At 41.1% G+C, this 15,987-nt stretch overlaps 1 protein-coding gene across 2 annotated transcripts in view; it reads left to right on the top strand.

The window, feature by feature from the left end:
- The window catches only part of BMPER (BMP binding endothelial regulator), a 222,130-nt gene that overhangs the window by 41,769 nt on the left and 164,374 nt on the right, over nt 1-15,987 (top strand). For both annotated transcript variants that reach the window (XM_054020642.1, XM_054020643.1), the window contains 3 exons: nt 217-299; nt 2,029-2,119; nt 3,207-3,289. In XM_054020642.1, the coding sequence (XP_053876617.1) occupies nt 217-299; nt 2,029-2,119; nt 3,207-3,289 (257 nt within the window). The remainder of the gene's footprint in view (nt 1-216; nt 300-2,028; nt 2,120-3,206; nt 3,290-15,987) is intronic.

The following is a 15,987-nucleotide window of genomic DNA, read 5'->3' as shown; positions in this document are numbered from 1 at the left end:
TAGGTCAGGAAGAGAGGCACCAAAAATGTATCCATATGTGGACGACTTGCTGGACTTGGGGAGATCTTGTCAGTAGAATTTGAGCTCTGTCCTCCTTACAGGAACCTTTTCTGCAGCTTGAGCTTGAAAATCTTTTCTACAGAAATCTACCAATTCCCTTCCAGAACATCATGTGATCCTAAAGTAAGAGACTGTCCTGCTTCTCTCTTTCTCTAGGTTGCACTTTTGAAGGAAACCCCTACAACAGCTCTATGAAATGGCAAGTCCCAGCTAATCCATGTATTGCATATCAATGTCAGGTAAGGGCTGGAAGTCGTGAAGTTAACAAATGCAGAATGGTTAGCTTTTTCTTTTGAAAGTCTGAATCTTTTGTATTAAATCCAAACAATACATGTAAAATCTTCAGTTTCTTAAACCAAGAAAAACAAGAGATTATGTTCAGAGGTAAGGCTGCTGCTTTGTCCTTAACTCATCCAGTTGTGACCAGCTATAGTGCAACATTCAGAACAACAAGCTTATTTATGTTAAATACCGTGATTCTAATCTAAAACATTCCCAGATGAGCTAAGGATGGAGTGCTAGCCTGAACACTGGAATTATTTTGCTTTTGTCAGCAATCATTAGACTTTTAACAAAATATGAGTGTGCACCTGTTTGTGAGACACACCAACCTGGAATACTAATCAAAATAAGCTAACAAACAACCCATTTCTTTCCCCTGAGCTACTGATTTGTAGACATAGTGGTCTGCATTTCTGATAGCCTTCCTGAGTTGCACCCATAAAATCCACAAGAGTATTCATCTGCAGAGGCACACATTGCATTTGTGCACACAAGTCAGGTAACTGACAAATTGACGTTTCTGCAGTCTCTACGTTTGTCCATACAAATGGATCTGATCACGATCTTCCGGGGGTGAAAATACAAAGTTCTGCTAAAAACCCTTTACCTAGAACTGCATTTTCTTCTGACCCAACACTGATGTCAGTACTACCTTTAGAAATAAGATAGATGACCAAGTTTGAATAGTCTGCACAGAAATTTTGAAGGGGACTGGAAATATTCAAAGGGATCTTTATGGGTACCTTTTGGCACCAGGTAGTCAGATACTTGCTCCTTTTTTGCTAAGGTCTGCTTGCTGCATTAATGATTTTCATGGGCATCTAAAATTGGCTGTGTCCACAAAACGTCTTTACAGAGGAAAAAGTAAAAGGAAAGCATGCCCAGTTTTTAATGTTATGAAAATGTTATGAGCTGCAATTAAACAAGAGCAACAATAGCCATACACTTTCTTTATAATAAGATGTTCAAAGCTTACATTTGGATGGTCTGATCCGTATTGGGCACGTGAAATGAACACCTACTTGTCTAAGTGCCAGTCTGAATGTCCAAAATGCAGAATTGGGTAATCCTATTTACCCTATGTGCTCACATTTTGAAAATTAGGCTTCCTGTGTTTACAAATGTAAAGGTATGTTCACAAAAAAAACAGACTTTGCATCCAGATTCTCTTGCCCAGATTCATCGAGGAGGACTTTGGCTTCTTCAACAAGAAGTGCAGGAAATGATAATTTACTAGTACCTATCAGGAGGTGTATCTTAGATAAGAGGATCCCATCTACAGAATGAGATGCTTTTATCTCCTTTCTAAGCCCTTTTCCTCGGAGAGGAGAGTGTAGGGAATGCTTTGTGTCTGTTCTGTTTACATCAAAGCTGCATGGCAGATTATTTCTAAGTTTCCTATGGATGGGGACCCCTGATAAAGAAGAATCCCTTTTCCTAAGAAGGTGCTTAGTTTCTTACCTGACGCATTATAGGACAAATCTCATGCCTGTAGTCAGGGAGATTCAAGTGCTCTTTTGAGTGTGGATTAATCTGAATCCTGATAGTGAGCTGCAGATACAGAAAGAAAGGGGGATTAACTTTTTGCTATACAGCATATATCATGTCATTAATTGTGCATCCAGTTTTTTTGTTTTTTCTTTTTGCTCCTTATTATTGTGTTTAGTTTGGTTTGTTCCCTTTCAGGAAGGAGTGGTAACTGCATCTCAGATTCTGTGTGTTGTTCATTGCAAAAACCCTTCTGAGCTGCCAGGAATGTGTTGCCCCACTTGTCCAGGTAAGATTTCCTAGGGACTCTACTCTTCCATCTGTGCACAATATTTCTAGTTATTAGGATTTGGTAAGTATCCACTATATTGGAGGGATTAGGAAGGAAATTATTGAAATGTGGACCAGTAAAATAGAATGTATTGAATGGCATAGAGTGAGTAGATTTTTTGAACACCCATATTGCGACACACATTTTAATGCTGTGGAGTAGGGGAGGGAGATAGTATAGGAAAGAGTTTAAACAGTTTAGAATGCAGCTTGTCTAGTTTTTCATGTGTGAAGTATTCCAGAGGTTTTGGCAGCTGTGCAGGGTCTGGCTGGGGTTCGTGTTTTAGAGATGAATGTATAGAAGGCGAATGGCAAGGGGCCAGGAGTCACATGTCACAGCATTGATAGGAAGGGGGTTGTTTTGGGAGTAGGAACATGGGGATTATGTTGAGTGTGCAGGGGATTATTTAGGCCTAACGTATAATATGACTAGGCAATAAAGGAAGGAGATAGTTTGGAAGGTTGTTTTGTGGGTAGTTTTGTCAAATTGGTTTTTACAGGACTATATAACTAGGAGAACATTGCTGCTTTAGTGTTATAATTGGCTTGGTATGTTTAATTTTTCATAGAATCATAGAATATCAGGGTTGGAAAGGACCTCAAGAGGTCATCTAGTCCAACCCCCTGCTCAAAGCAGGACCAATTCCCAACTAAGTCATCCCAGCCAGGGCTTTGTCAAACCTGACCCTAAAAACCGTTTTTATTATATCTATCCAAATTTAATGTGGACAAGCACTGTGTTTAAAAAAAAAAGTGAAATCTTCTGTAAACAGAAGTTGATTGTGCCAGGACTGCCATTTTAATGTGGCACAAACTATCTGCCATAAAAGAAATTCTCTGTGTAAATCCGTGAAAGCTCTTCCTCCTCCATTCTGACACCAAACTAACTTTTTAGGGCTCCCAAGGCTTACACAGGTTACTGCACTTCAATGCATGTTTTATTGTTGGATGCATATCACTGAAAGGATGAAGTGATTCCTAGTACCCTCATTTAACAAACAAAGTGTCCCGATCTAAGTCACACTTACCCAAAGTCTGCTTTTCAGGTTGTATATTTGAAGGTAGACATTACCATGAAGGGAAGGAATTTCAGCCTGAAGGAAACAAATGCACCAAGTGTTCTTGTATTGTAAGTATTTCTCTCTGATATTGTAACTACCAGTACAGTCTTCAAAAGGCATATTCTTATTGTCATAACTAGCAAAATATACATAGGGGAGGCGACACTAATACACGCTCTTCTCTCCTCTGATTGTTGGAGTTCAAGCTTTATTTGAAGATTTCACAACACAATTGCTTTCTAGAGCACTACTACCATTCCCAAGTTGACATACTCTTCATGGCTGTGTGTAGTTTAGAAGGTAGAGCAATGTATTTGGGAACTGGGGATTTGATGGTCCAAATGGTAGGCTGGTTCTGAGTGAGAGTCTTTTGTTTCTTGTTGAGATTGGGTTACAGAGAGATAAGACAACAGGAGACAGGATTTTCATGAGACATCTATTGGCCAACATCTGTTGTATGTGTCCTACTGATCTTGCCATATGATTCTGTTATGAAATCCCATGCAAAAAGATAAACTTATCCTGTTGGTTATGTTGCTTAATGAAAAGTGGATGGCTAAAAGACCTCACCACTATGATTAAAATATGGGCATGGCACCTGTCTTTGCTTGCCTTTTGTAGACCTGCCTGGATGATTCAGTTGGCTTTGTGTTGGCACAGCTCTCACCAGTGAACTAATTGGTTCAGCATAAACCTTCTGAGGGCAAGGAATAATGTATGGTTGTGCTTTTAGCATCCTCAGAATTGCCCCATTACAGAGAAAGTCATCTGAGTGTGTCCATCTATAGTGTGAAGCCCCAGAATAGCATTACCTTCAAACTTACCAAATTGTAAGGACTGTCCTACTATCCTACTGGACCCATGTCCAACCTCTCTTCTTGGGGCTACCCCAGAGGGATTTTAGCTTGACACTTATGAAAGGACATGCTCTTGATCTTTTCCTTGTCTTGCAATTGCGTATATGGAGATTAGCAATTGCATCCTTATCATGATGAGATTATATACCTCTTAAAAAGGTTTGGGAACAAATTGATAAATTAAAGAGTAATAAATCACCAGGATCAGATGGTATTCACCCAAAAGTTCTGAAGGAACTCCAATATGAAATTGCAGAACTACTAAGCATGGTATGTAACTGGTTACTTAAATCAGCCTCTGAACCAGATGACTGATGGCTAGCTAATGTAACGCCAATTTTTAAAAAAGGTAACTACAGTCCAGTAAACCTAATGTCAGTACCAGGCAAAATTGGTGAAGACTATAGTGAAGAACAGTGTTATCAGGCACTTTGATGAACGTAATATAATGGGGAAGAGTCAACACTGCCTTTGGAAGGGAAATCATGCTTCACAAATCTATTAGAATTCTTTGAGGGTGTCATCAAACATGTGGACAAGAGCAATCCAGTGGATATAATGTACTTGGACTTTCAGAAAGCCTTTGACAAGGTCCCTCACCAAAGGCCCTTACAAAGTAATCAGTCATTGGATAAGAAGGAAGGTCTTCTCATGGATCAGTAACTGGTTAAAAGACAGGAAACAACGGGTAGGTATAAATGGTCAGTTTTCATAGTGGAGAGGGTAAATAGCTGAGTCCTCCAGATCTGCAGCCAGATCTGGGACCAGTACTGTTCACCGTAGTCATAAATGATCTAGAAAAAGGGGTAAAGAGTGAGGTGGCAAAGTTTGCAGATGATACAAAACTACTCAAGATAGTTAAGTCCCAGGCAGACTGTGAAGAGCTACAAAAGGATCTCTCATCACTGGGCAACACAATGGCAGATGACAGCCTATGTTGATAAATGCAAAGTAATGCACATTGGGAAACATAATCCCAACTATATATACAAAATAATGGAGTCTCAATTAGCTGTTGCCACTCAAGGAAGAGACCTTGATGTAATTGTGGCTGTGACGGGTTGGGTCACAGAAACCCCCTTGGGACTGCCACCTGATGTGCTGGGACTACCTCTGAGCCTGTTTTCCCTGGCAGCTTGGGACTTCAGTACCCTGCCTTGTTGAGCCAGACTTACTAGCCTGCTGCAAACCTAGACCCAGGTCTGAACCACGTCCCCCAAAAGCTTCAGGCTTAACTGAAAACAGCTTAAGAAATGCTCCTGTCTCTAGTACCCAGTTCCCAATGGGGTCCAAACCCCAAATAAATCCATTTTACTCTGTATAAAGCTTATACAGGGTAAACTATAAATTGCCCTCTATAACACTGATATGCACAGCTGTTTACTCCCCCATGAATTAATTACTTGCTCTGTGTCAATTAATAAGCAAAAACTGATTTTATTAAATGTAAAGAGTAGGATTTAAGTGGTTCCAAGTAATAACAGACAGAACGAAGTAAGTTACCAAGCAAAATAAAATAAAACATACAAGTCTAAGCCTATTACAGTAGGAAACTTAATACAGGTAAATCTCACCCTCAGAGATGTTCCAATAAGCTTATTTGACTGACTAGACTCCTTCCTAGTCTGGGTCCAGCAATCACTCACACCCCCGTAGTTACTGTCCTTTGTTCCAGTTTCTTTCAGGCATCTCTTTGGGGTGGAGGGGCTATCTTTTGAGCCAGCTGAAGACAAAATGAAGGGGCTTCCAGGGCCTTGTATAGTCTCTCTTGAGTTTGCAGGCACCTGGGCAAGTCACGTGTCTATGAACGATTCAGCTTTTTGCAGGCCGATACCATTGTTTACATAGTTTGAACGTTTCCAGGAAAACTCAGATGTGGATTGGCATCTCCCAAAGTCCATTGTCAGTTAAGTACTCCCAATTACTTGAATAACACCATCATCCTATGTTGACCAAATCTGTTTTATGTGCTTCCTACAGCAAGCACTTTAAATATAAGCATAGAGCCAACGCTCATAACTCCAGATATAAAATGATACATGTATACAAATAGGATGAATATATGCAGTAGATTATAACCTGTGCAAAGATATGTTGCATGGCATATCTAGCATAAAACATATTCCAGTTATGTCAATTTACACTCCTAAGCATATTTCTATAATGCATTATGGGATGCAATGTCACAGTGGATAGTTCTCTGAAAACATCTGCTCAATGTGTAACAGTCAAAAAAGCTGTTAGAATGTTAGGAACCATTAGGAAAGGGATAGATAATAAGATAGTAAATATCATAATGCCATTATATAAATCCAAGGTACATACGGACCTGGAATACTGTATGCATCATCCAGTTCTGGTTGCACCATCTCAAAAAAAGGATATATTAGAACTGGAAAAAGTACAGAGAAGGACAACAAAAATGATTAGGCATATGGAACAGTTTCTCTATGAGGAGAGATTAAAAAGACTAGGACTCTTCATCTTAGAAAAGAGACTACGTTAAGGGCATATGATAGATGTCTATAAAATCATGAATAGTGTGGAGAAAGTGAATAAGAAAGTGTTATTTACCCCTTCACATCACACAAGAACTAGGGGTCACCCCATGAAATTAATAGGCAGCAGGTTTAAGACAAATCTAAAGAAGTACTTTTTCATACAATACACAGTCAACTTGTGGAACTCATTGCCATGGGATGTTTTGAAGGCCAAAGGTATAACTGGGTTCAAAAAAAGAACTAGATAAGTTCATGGAGAATAGGTCCATCAATGGCTATTAGCCAAGATGGTCAGGGATGCAAACCTCATGCTCTGGGTGTCTCTAAACCTTTGACTGCCAGAAGCTGGGACTGGATGATTGGGGATGGAGCACTCAATAGATTGCCTTGTTCTGTTCATTCCCTCTGAAGCATCTGGCATTGGTCACTCCCGGGAAGACAGGATACTGGGCTAGATGGGCCATTGGTCTGACCCACTATGGCTATTCATATGTTCTTATGCTCTTACATTGAGATCAGAGCTTAATACCACTTGAGAGAGAAGACCTACTTCATTAAGCTGCTTTCTAAGATCAGTGATGTGCAAGACTTGATTATTTGCTAACATCCCAACAGATGGGCAAAAGATCAGTAATAATTAGGTGATGGGTGCTTTAAGTTTCAATAGAGACATCCAGTGTCTTATAAGTACCACTTACAGATGTCCTGTTCTTAAAAACTAAAGAAAAAAAAGGAAAACAAAATGGGATTATAGAAAAATCTTTTTTAATGTTACTACAAAGAAATAAAAACATGTCGGGGGGAAAAAGTCAGTTTTTGATCTGTGGAAGTGTTGCTTAGTATTAACTCTACTTTAAATCATCATTGTTACTGTACTAAGTTAGCATGTTCATAGTTTTTGTTTCAAGTTTTTATCCTTAAAATGCACTGGAAATTGCATCTCACAGGCCCTACGCGGACTAAGTGTCTCCTGTGATGTGCTGCGCAGCCTCAACTTCCAGTGGAGTCCATGGACTCTCTTCTCTCATTTAAAACAGTTTTATGACATCTTTACATTGGTGTAACTTCACTGACTTCAGTGGGATTGCTCCTGATTTCCACCAGCCCAAGTGAGAGTGGAATTAGGTTTAATGGTGGTTGAGGCTCAGTGCCTGGCAGGAAGTGCTTTCTACCTTACAAGATCTTACCCATAATGGGCTAAATTCATCACTGGTATAAGTAGGTGCAGTCCCACAGAAGGCAATGGTGTCATGCTTGCTGCTGTCAGCAGCATATTTGGCCTTTAGTGGATACCACCCTGACTTCACCAAACAGGAGTCGTATTGTTCTGTATAAATGAGTTGTCAATATGCAATTTTTCCTATATCAACTCTCCTCCATTCCAAAAAACCAAAATGAATGAAGTCTAACTGAGTGAGGTAAGATGGGGTGTTTGTCATGGGGAAGAAAGGGGAAGGAACCTACTGGATCAGATCAGAGGTCCATCTAGGCTAGTGTCCTGTCTCTGACAGTGGCCTGCACCGGATACTTCAGAGGAAGGTACAAGAACCCTGCAGCAGGTAGACATAGGATAATCTGTCCCCAATCTAGGCCTCATCAAAGTCTCTAATAATTAGAGGTTGATTTAAACCCTGAAGCATCAGTTTTAATATCTATTCCAAAAAAAGGCTGATGTATTTCCTTATAACAGCTGTGGATATTTGTGATATCCATACAAAAGTCCAGTCCCTTTTGAATCCTGCACACAGTAACAAGGCAGTGTTCCTTTTCTAACTCCTGCTCATTGTTATTTCTCTCGCTCTCCCTCCCTCCCCCTAACTGCTTCTTGCCTGTTTTGTTTTCTTCAGAATTTGGGGCCAAATTACCTTCTATGTAATTTAAATTGGAGGCAAACAATGGACCAGCTTAAGAACTCTGATAGCAGTATTTTACTGCCTGTTCTGTGCCCTTTTCCTTTAAAGACGGGGTTTGTAGTGAATCTCTTATCTGAGTGGTCAGCGGATGTCTTATTTAAGATACCTATCTAGTCATGTGATAGTATGGGAACAGCCTTGTGAGTGATGTGCTGTAACATGTGAGGACTTTATTAGATGAAAGGTATTTCCTCACCCCTAATTAGATTTCTACTGTGAAGTGAGATTGGAACTATTCCACATGGCTTTTGGGGAAGAGGAGAGGAGATGAAGTGAAAAAAAGTTACTGCAAGGATATTGTTTGTAGTGTTGACAAAGGACTTGTGGATTTAAACACCTTGTGACAGTCACATTTCAGTGTTAGACAAAACTATGGACCAAGAATTTACCTTTTTAATGACTTATGGTAGGGGGTCCAGAACATAGGTCCATCATAGCTGGTAGGATAAATGGCCTGGGGATTAAAGTTAATTATTAAAGTTGGGAGAACAAGAATGAGTATTGTCTTATCTGAATGGTGGTCTGCACTCAGTAAATTCATCAAAAGAAGCTATACTGATATTACTTACAAAAATCTACCTTTAAAATGTTAAGGTAGCAAATTTAAGCACTCCAAAGTCAGGAAAAGTCAGAATTCCTGCACATCTCAATGAAGTGGTGCAATTCTGTACTGTTTACAACACAAGTTTGCCTATTGAATATGGCTGAGCTCTAAAAGCAGAAGAGAGGGTAATTATTACTTGTTTGTTTATGTGAATTTAGTGCCTCAGAATAGTGCCAGATTGAGTGCCCTGGAGACTGAAGTATCCTTTTTATCTGTAGACCATGTACAGAATAGGCAGTGGCTGAGCAATCTTCCTCACATTACTATGCCCGTGTTTCTTAATTCTGAACTAGACAGAGTCCATTTCTATGGGTGTATAGGTAGTTCAGTCTCCAAGGATATTCAATTCTTATCCTCTTTGCTGAGCTCATTAATAAGGCTCCCCACTTCCCCCATTTGTGTTGCTAGCTATTCTGTACTTGAAACTGGACTGAAACCTCCAAATAGGTTCCATCATATGTTGGTATATGTGGGAGTGAGATACCTGATGAGGATATGGAGAAGCAGTGGGGGGGAGGGGGCAGAGGTGAAGGGGCGAAGCAGAGAGAGGGCAGGGAGATGGGGAGCATGTAAAGGGCCGACGGGTGGGCAGCAGAGGCGACACGTACCTGGTGCCTGCCCACACTTAACAGCCACTACAGTGTGCAGCATGCAGCCAGTGCCAGTTGGAAATGGGACGGAGGGTGGGGTCCTGCTGGCTGAGAGCCAGCATGCAGTGGGGGATGTACTGACTGACCAACAGGGGGAATGGCCTGGCCCCACCAGGGCTGGCTCCAGGCACCAGTGAAGGAAACAGGTGCTTGGGGCGGCCAATAGAAAGGGGCAGTACATCCGGGTCTTCAGCGGCAATTCGGCGGTGGGTCCCTCAGTCCCTCTCTTCCTCTTTGAGCTGCCGCCTGTAGAGGAGCGGCCTCACCCCTGCAGCGCCTCCTGCTGGTCGTCTCAGGAATTAACTCTTCCAGCATCCTGGACCACCCCCTGCAGGCTGGTGATCCGCTTTGCCACTGCTTGGCCCCTGTGTCTCTCCCAGACCCAGTGCCCTGTTGTCTGGGGTGCTGCCCCCTGGCAGTACACTCCTCAGTTCTGGGTCTCCCCCTCCCAGGGGAACCCCCATGCACTATCCCCACTTCACCTCAGTCTTGGCTACTGCCCAGTCTCCATCTTGCCCCCGTTCACTGGGGCAGACTGCAGTATTAGCCACTCATCACAGGCAAAGGGGTTTGGACTGGCTGCCTTTACCCACCCTCAGGCTGCCCCTCTGCGAGCCCAATACCTAGGTGGGCCTAAGATTGGCCCTGCAGCCTGGGGAGTTGCTGGCCTAGGGGTTCCCAGCTCCTAAGGCCTTTCCCCAGCCCTGCTTCACTCTAGGTCCCCAGGTGAGTTCCCCAGCAGCCAGTCCTGTCTACCTCTCCCATCAGAGAGAGAGACTGCTCCCTCTGGCTTCCCTGGCCTTCTGATAAAGCCCAGTCGCTCGGTTTGGGGCATGGCCCCAGCTGCAGCCACTTCCCCCAGTCAGCCAGGGTTTTGCTCCCTTTTTCAGCCCCAGCCCTCTGCAGGGCTTTTCCAACCCCTTCAGGGCTGGAGTGGGTGTTCACCCTACTACACCGCTGATCGGCTTTTTTTTTTTTTTTTCTTCGCCGCTTGGGGTGGCAAAAAAGCTGGAGCTGGCCCTGGGCCTCATGCCCTACAGTTTTGCCCCACAACCAGCCTTGCACCTCCCACCCCCATCGTCGGTCACTGGACCTCCCCACTCACTGCTGGCAGACGGGTGGCTGGTGAGCAGAGATACGGCCAGCAGCAGGACCCGGACCCACCAGTACTGATTTGGGGTGGGAGAGACAGAAAATATGGGACAATTTGCCCATTTTTAAGAAAAAGTAGGGACACTTGTTTAGAAGAGCTTAAATATGGGACTGTCCCTTTAAAAACAGGATGTCTGGTCACTCTAATTCTTGAACTTCATGGCCTAATATGATTATCACAGGACAAGACAACAACTACCATCATATTCATTTCACATAGGTCACTAAACAACTACTAGCTAATAACTTTTGGGTCATTATTGAGTCAAGCTGTATTCATAGTGGTGACATGGAGATGAAAGACTCTGTATTCTATTCTCTTCACTGAGCTATCTAGTCCTTAGGGTGACTCAAGTTTTTTGCTGAAAATGAAAATGTATCGCCACTCTATTGCAGGAGCTGGCTTGAAGTGACTCACTTTCTTTGGGGAAAGGTGGCCAGGATAATGTGGAACTCTTCCCGCATAGACTGAAACCCAGTTGTTGTACTGTAATTCATCTGTCTAGCATTAGTCTAGATTTCTTGATTTAGGCCAGTGGAGTGTTTTGGAGAAGACCTGGATATTTTCCCCCTCAGTAAGCACCTACTTAAGTGAAGGACTGGTGACTGTAATCTGTTATTTCTCAGGTACTATTTCTACAAGGCTGATAGAATGAGTTCCTGCTCACATAGTGGGAGAAAAAAAGTTGGCTTACATGTTTTCTTTCTTACAGCCTATATTAAAATAGTCAGACTCTAATTATCTTAAGTGTCTTTTCTTTTGAAGTAGCACTCTTTTTTTAAAGCGGGGGTGGGGGAAGGCTTGGCAAGAAAGTGACTCTGTGTGAGAAACTTCTCCATGGTTACCATTATCTTTAAATGGTAGTTTTCCAAACTCATAACTAGGTCCTTTTGATTGCACAAGCACTCATATACCAGTGTTACCCAGACTCTAGGCTTTGTGAGCTCTGGCATGTGAGGTATGTGGAGGTATGAGGTACCACCATGCTGAGAGAAGCCAGGGCTATTGAGTAGCTACAGATGAGGACCAGTTTTACATGAAATGTCCAGCTGGGGGAGAAGGGGAGAGGTAATAGGTTACCCCATAAGGAAAACAACTGGAGGCTGGATTATTGCATTGTTGGGATGGCTGAGTGTTGTACTATATCTGAACTGTAGGAATGAGGAATAGATATCTTCTATGGAATTCCCAGGGAAGCAGTTAAGCCGTTACTGATGTTGGTCTTCCAAAAACATATTTGCCATTTGTTTCCAAGCAGCTAAGTTTCACACAGGCAATACCAACCTCCTAAGCCAGTCTTCTGAAGTGATTAGAAACAAATGAAGTTTGAATGTGTTAAACTAGTTAAACTGGGGTACATGAAATTGGAGCTTATAACGAACAGAATTTAAGTGGCCTGAACCCCAACCTCATTTGTACATGTGAAAATTTTTCATCCTATTGTGTAAGCGTACCAGTTGTAGAATTAATATGTAGAAAACTAATTTGCTCCTGATTTGCACCTGTAAATGTGAGTTTGTGCAGGAAGTGTGTTACATTTATGCTCATGGAATGTTAGTGTGCAAAAACGGTGTGAAGAAAGTTGTGCACAAAGAAATGGAAGTTGCACTGAGAAAATTTGTTTCTAAACCAATAAGTAGACCACATATATTAACATTTTAGACACCTACAGTCAGTTAATAACTGATTATATGGCACCATGATACCATTAAATAGTTTGATTTTACAAATATTGAGAGCTACTGAAAAGTGATTATTTTCCCACAAGACTTGAATCTGGAGGACAGGTATTCCAAGAATTTGCAGACAAATTTTTTTTTTAAATCCTTATAGCTGGCAATTGAAGGTGGCACAAACTGTTCATAACTCCATCTTTCAACTAACCCCCAATTTGGTGTCAGCAGTTTCAGATGTCGTCCATGTTGTTGTTGTTGTGCCTAAGACCATTGTTGACTGTTCCATTCATTGGGTGTACTTTGATGCAACTCCAAATTGTGTGGATCTTTTGACTCAGGCAGAGTATGGAAACAAAGAGCTTTGTGCAGAAATGGGAAAGTGACCATTTGGGCTTTCGGTCAGAGTAGAGTATTCACTTCCCATCTATCAGAAACCTAAGTATAAAAAAGATTTATATAAAAAATGATAATGGAGAAAAATTAGCACTAATATCTGAGATCTGAAGGGATTTGCAGGGGAGGGAGGCCTTACTAGGATACAGGGATAGTGTGAGGCACTCAAGGGCTGTGTTGGACCTTATGTAGCTATCTAGGTACACACTTGCAAGTTTATTTTTCTGGATAGCTTCATTAGGGACCCAGTCCTGAGTGCTGCCTCTAATGGGTGAAGGGCTCTGAATGCGTAGCAACCTGCAGGATGAACGGCTTAGTGTGCGCTGAAATCAGCAAAACAAAACACAACCCCTCTCCCCACCAGAAACCCCCTCAAATAGTGGACTGGAGACTTTCCCCTTGTTTATCCATTATTTGTTTATTCAATAGATTTTCTTCAAACTTAGAAAAATATGCATTCCTCCCTGAAGACTGCGTACTGTATGTGCCAAGTCTGAAATTTTAAATCCATTTAATTTTGGATAGATCCAAGTACAAAAAAGTGTTTGAACAATCTTTTCTTTAAAAACAAAATGGCTGGAAAAATACTGATTTTTTTTTTTCATGCTTTAGTATCTGTTTAGCCATTCAGACTGCCCTCAAAAATTCAATGCAAGTCTGAGAACTTTTAGTCCAAAAGGAATCTTTGAGGAAAAACTTAAAAACCAACAAAAATAAGGCCACAAGAGTAAAAATACAAGCAAAATAAACCACAATTTATTTGAAACGTAATTAAACACTTTAATAATAATAATAATTAATAATGCATAGAATCATAAAAATGTAGGGCTAGAAGGGACCTCAAGAGGTCACTAAGTCCTGCCCCCTGGGCTGAGGCAGGACCAAATAACCTAGGCCATTCCTGACAGGTGTTTAGCCAACCTGTTATTGGAAACCTGCAATGGTGGGGATTCCACTACCTCCTTTGGAAGCATATTCCAGAATTTAATTACCTTTATAGTTGTGCAGTTTTTGCTGATATCAAACCTTGCAGTAGATTAAGCTCAATAGTAGTTCTACCTCCAGTATACATGGTGGACAGTTGATCATCATCCTCTTCATAACAGTCCTTAATGTATTTGAAGATTTTTATCAGGTCCCCCCTCAGGCTTCTTTTCTCAAAACTAAACATGCTTTATAACCTTTCCTCATAGGTCAGGTTTTCTAAGGCATTTGTCATTTTGATAGCTGTCCTCTGGACTGCTCTCCAGCTTATCCATATCTTTCCTAAAGTGTGGCACCCTGGATCGGACATAGTAATCCACCTGGGGCCTCACCAGTGCTGAGTAGGGCAGGACAACTGCGTCCCATGTCTTACATACAACAGCCCTGTTAATATACCCCAGAAAATTAGCTTTTTTTTGCAGCTGCGTCACTTTGTTGACTGATATTCAATTTCTGATCCACTATAATCCCCAAATCCTTTTTGGCAGTACAACCACCTCACCAAATATCCCCCATGTTGTAGCTGTGCATTTGATTTGTCTTTCCTCAGTGAAGTATTTTGCACTTGCCTTTATTTAATTTCATCTGTTGAATTCAGGCCAATTCTCCCATTTGTCAAGGTCATTTTGAATACTAATCCTATCCTCCAAAGTGTTTGCATCCCTCCCAGCTTGCTATCACCTGCAAATTTCATAAGCATACTCTCCACTCCATTATCCAACTCCTGAATGAAAATATTGAATAGTACTGGACCCAGGACTGACACCTGTGAAACTCCCCTAGATATGCCCTTCCAGTTTGACAGTAAACCACTGATAACTACTCTGAGTGTGGTCTTTCTAGTTATGCACCTGCCTTATAGTAATTTCATCTAGACTGCATTTCCCTAGTATGTTGTGTTTTTTTTTTTTTTTTTTAAATGAGAATGTCATGTGGGACTGTCAGAAACATTACTAAAATCAAGATCTATTGCATCTATTGCTTCCCTCCTATCCACTAGGCCAGTAACCTTATAAAAGAAAGAAATTAGGTTGGTTTGTATGATTTGTTCTTGACACATCCCTGTTGGCTGTTCCTTATAACCTTATTATCCTCTAAGTGTTTACAAATTGATTAAAGATAATGGAACACATTATTAAACAAACATACTGAATTTAGGCTGACTGGTCTAATTCCTGAGTCCTCTTTGTTCCCCCCTTTAAAAGATAGGTACTATGTTTTACCTGTCTCTAGTCCTATGGGACTTCACCCATCCTTGATGAGTTCTTAAAGATAATTGCGAAACATTTTGAGATTGCTTGAGCTAGTTCCTTAAGTGCCCTAGGATGACTTTCATTAGGCCCGATGACTTGAATACATCTAATTTATATAAGTATTCTTTAACCTGTTCTTTCCCTATTTTGGCTTACATTTCTTCCTTCTTATTAATATTGTGTTGAGTATCTGGTCCCATTAACTTTTTTGATTGAAGACTGAAGCAAAATAGGCATTAAACACTTCAGCCTTCTTGTTTTCATTAGTTATTAGCTCGCCTTCCCTGCTAAGTGAAGGACCTACACTTTCCTTTGTCTTTCCCTTGTTCCTAATGTATTTTTAATAAGTCATCTTATTGCCTTTTATGTCTCTTGTTAGGTGTAACCTTAGCCTTTCTGATTTTTGTCCCTAGGTGCTTGTGTTATTCTTTTGTACTTAGCAATTTGTCCATGTTTCCATTTTTTGTAGGATTCCTTTTTAATTTTCAGGTCATTAAAGAGCTTCTGATGGAGCCAGATTGACCTCTTACTATTCTTCCTGTCTTTCCTTTGCATCGGAATAGCTTGCAGTTGTGCCTTTAATATTACCTCTTTGAGAAACTATCCAGTCTCCTGAACACCTTTATCCTTTAGATTTTCTTACCTACCAGTTCTGAGTTTGTTGAAGTCCATTACCTTATTCTGCAGCTCACTGCTTTCTTTTCTTAGAATCATGAAATCTACCATTTCATGTTCACTTTCACCCAAATTGCCATCCTCTTTCAGATTCACAACCAATTCCT

This window comes from Malaclemys terrapin, chromosome 2 (genome assembly GCF_027887155.1).
Source record: "Malaclemys terrapin pileata isolate rMalTer1 chromosome 2, rMalTer1.hap1, whole genome shotgun sequence".
Classification (NCBI taxonomy): Eukaryota; Metazoa; Chordata; order Testudines; family Emydidae; genus Malaclemys; species Malaclemys terrapin.
This window is presented reverse-complemented; position numbering and strand designations above follow the sequence as displayed.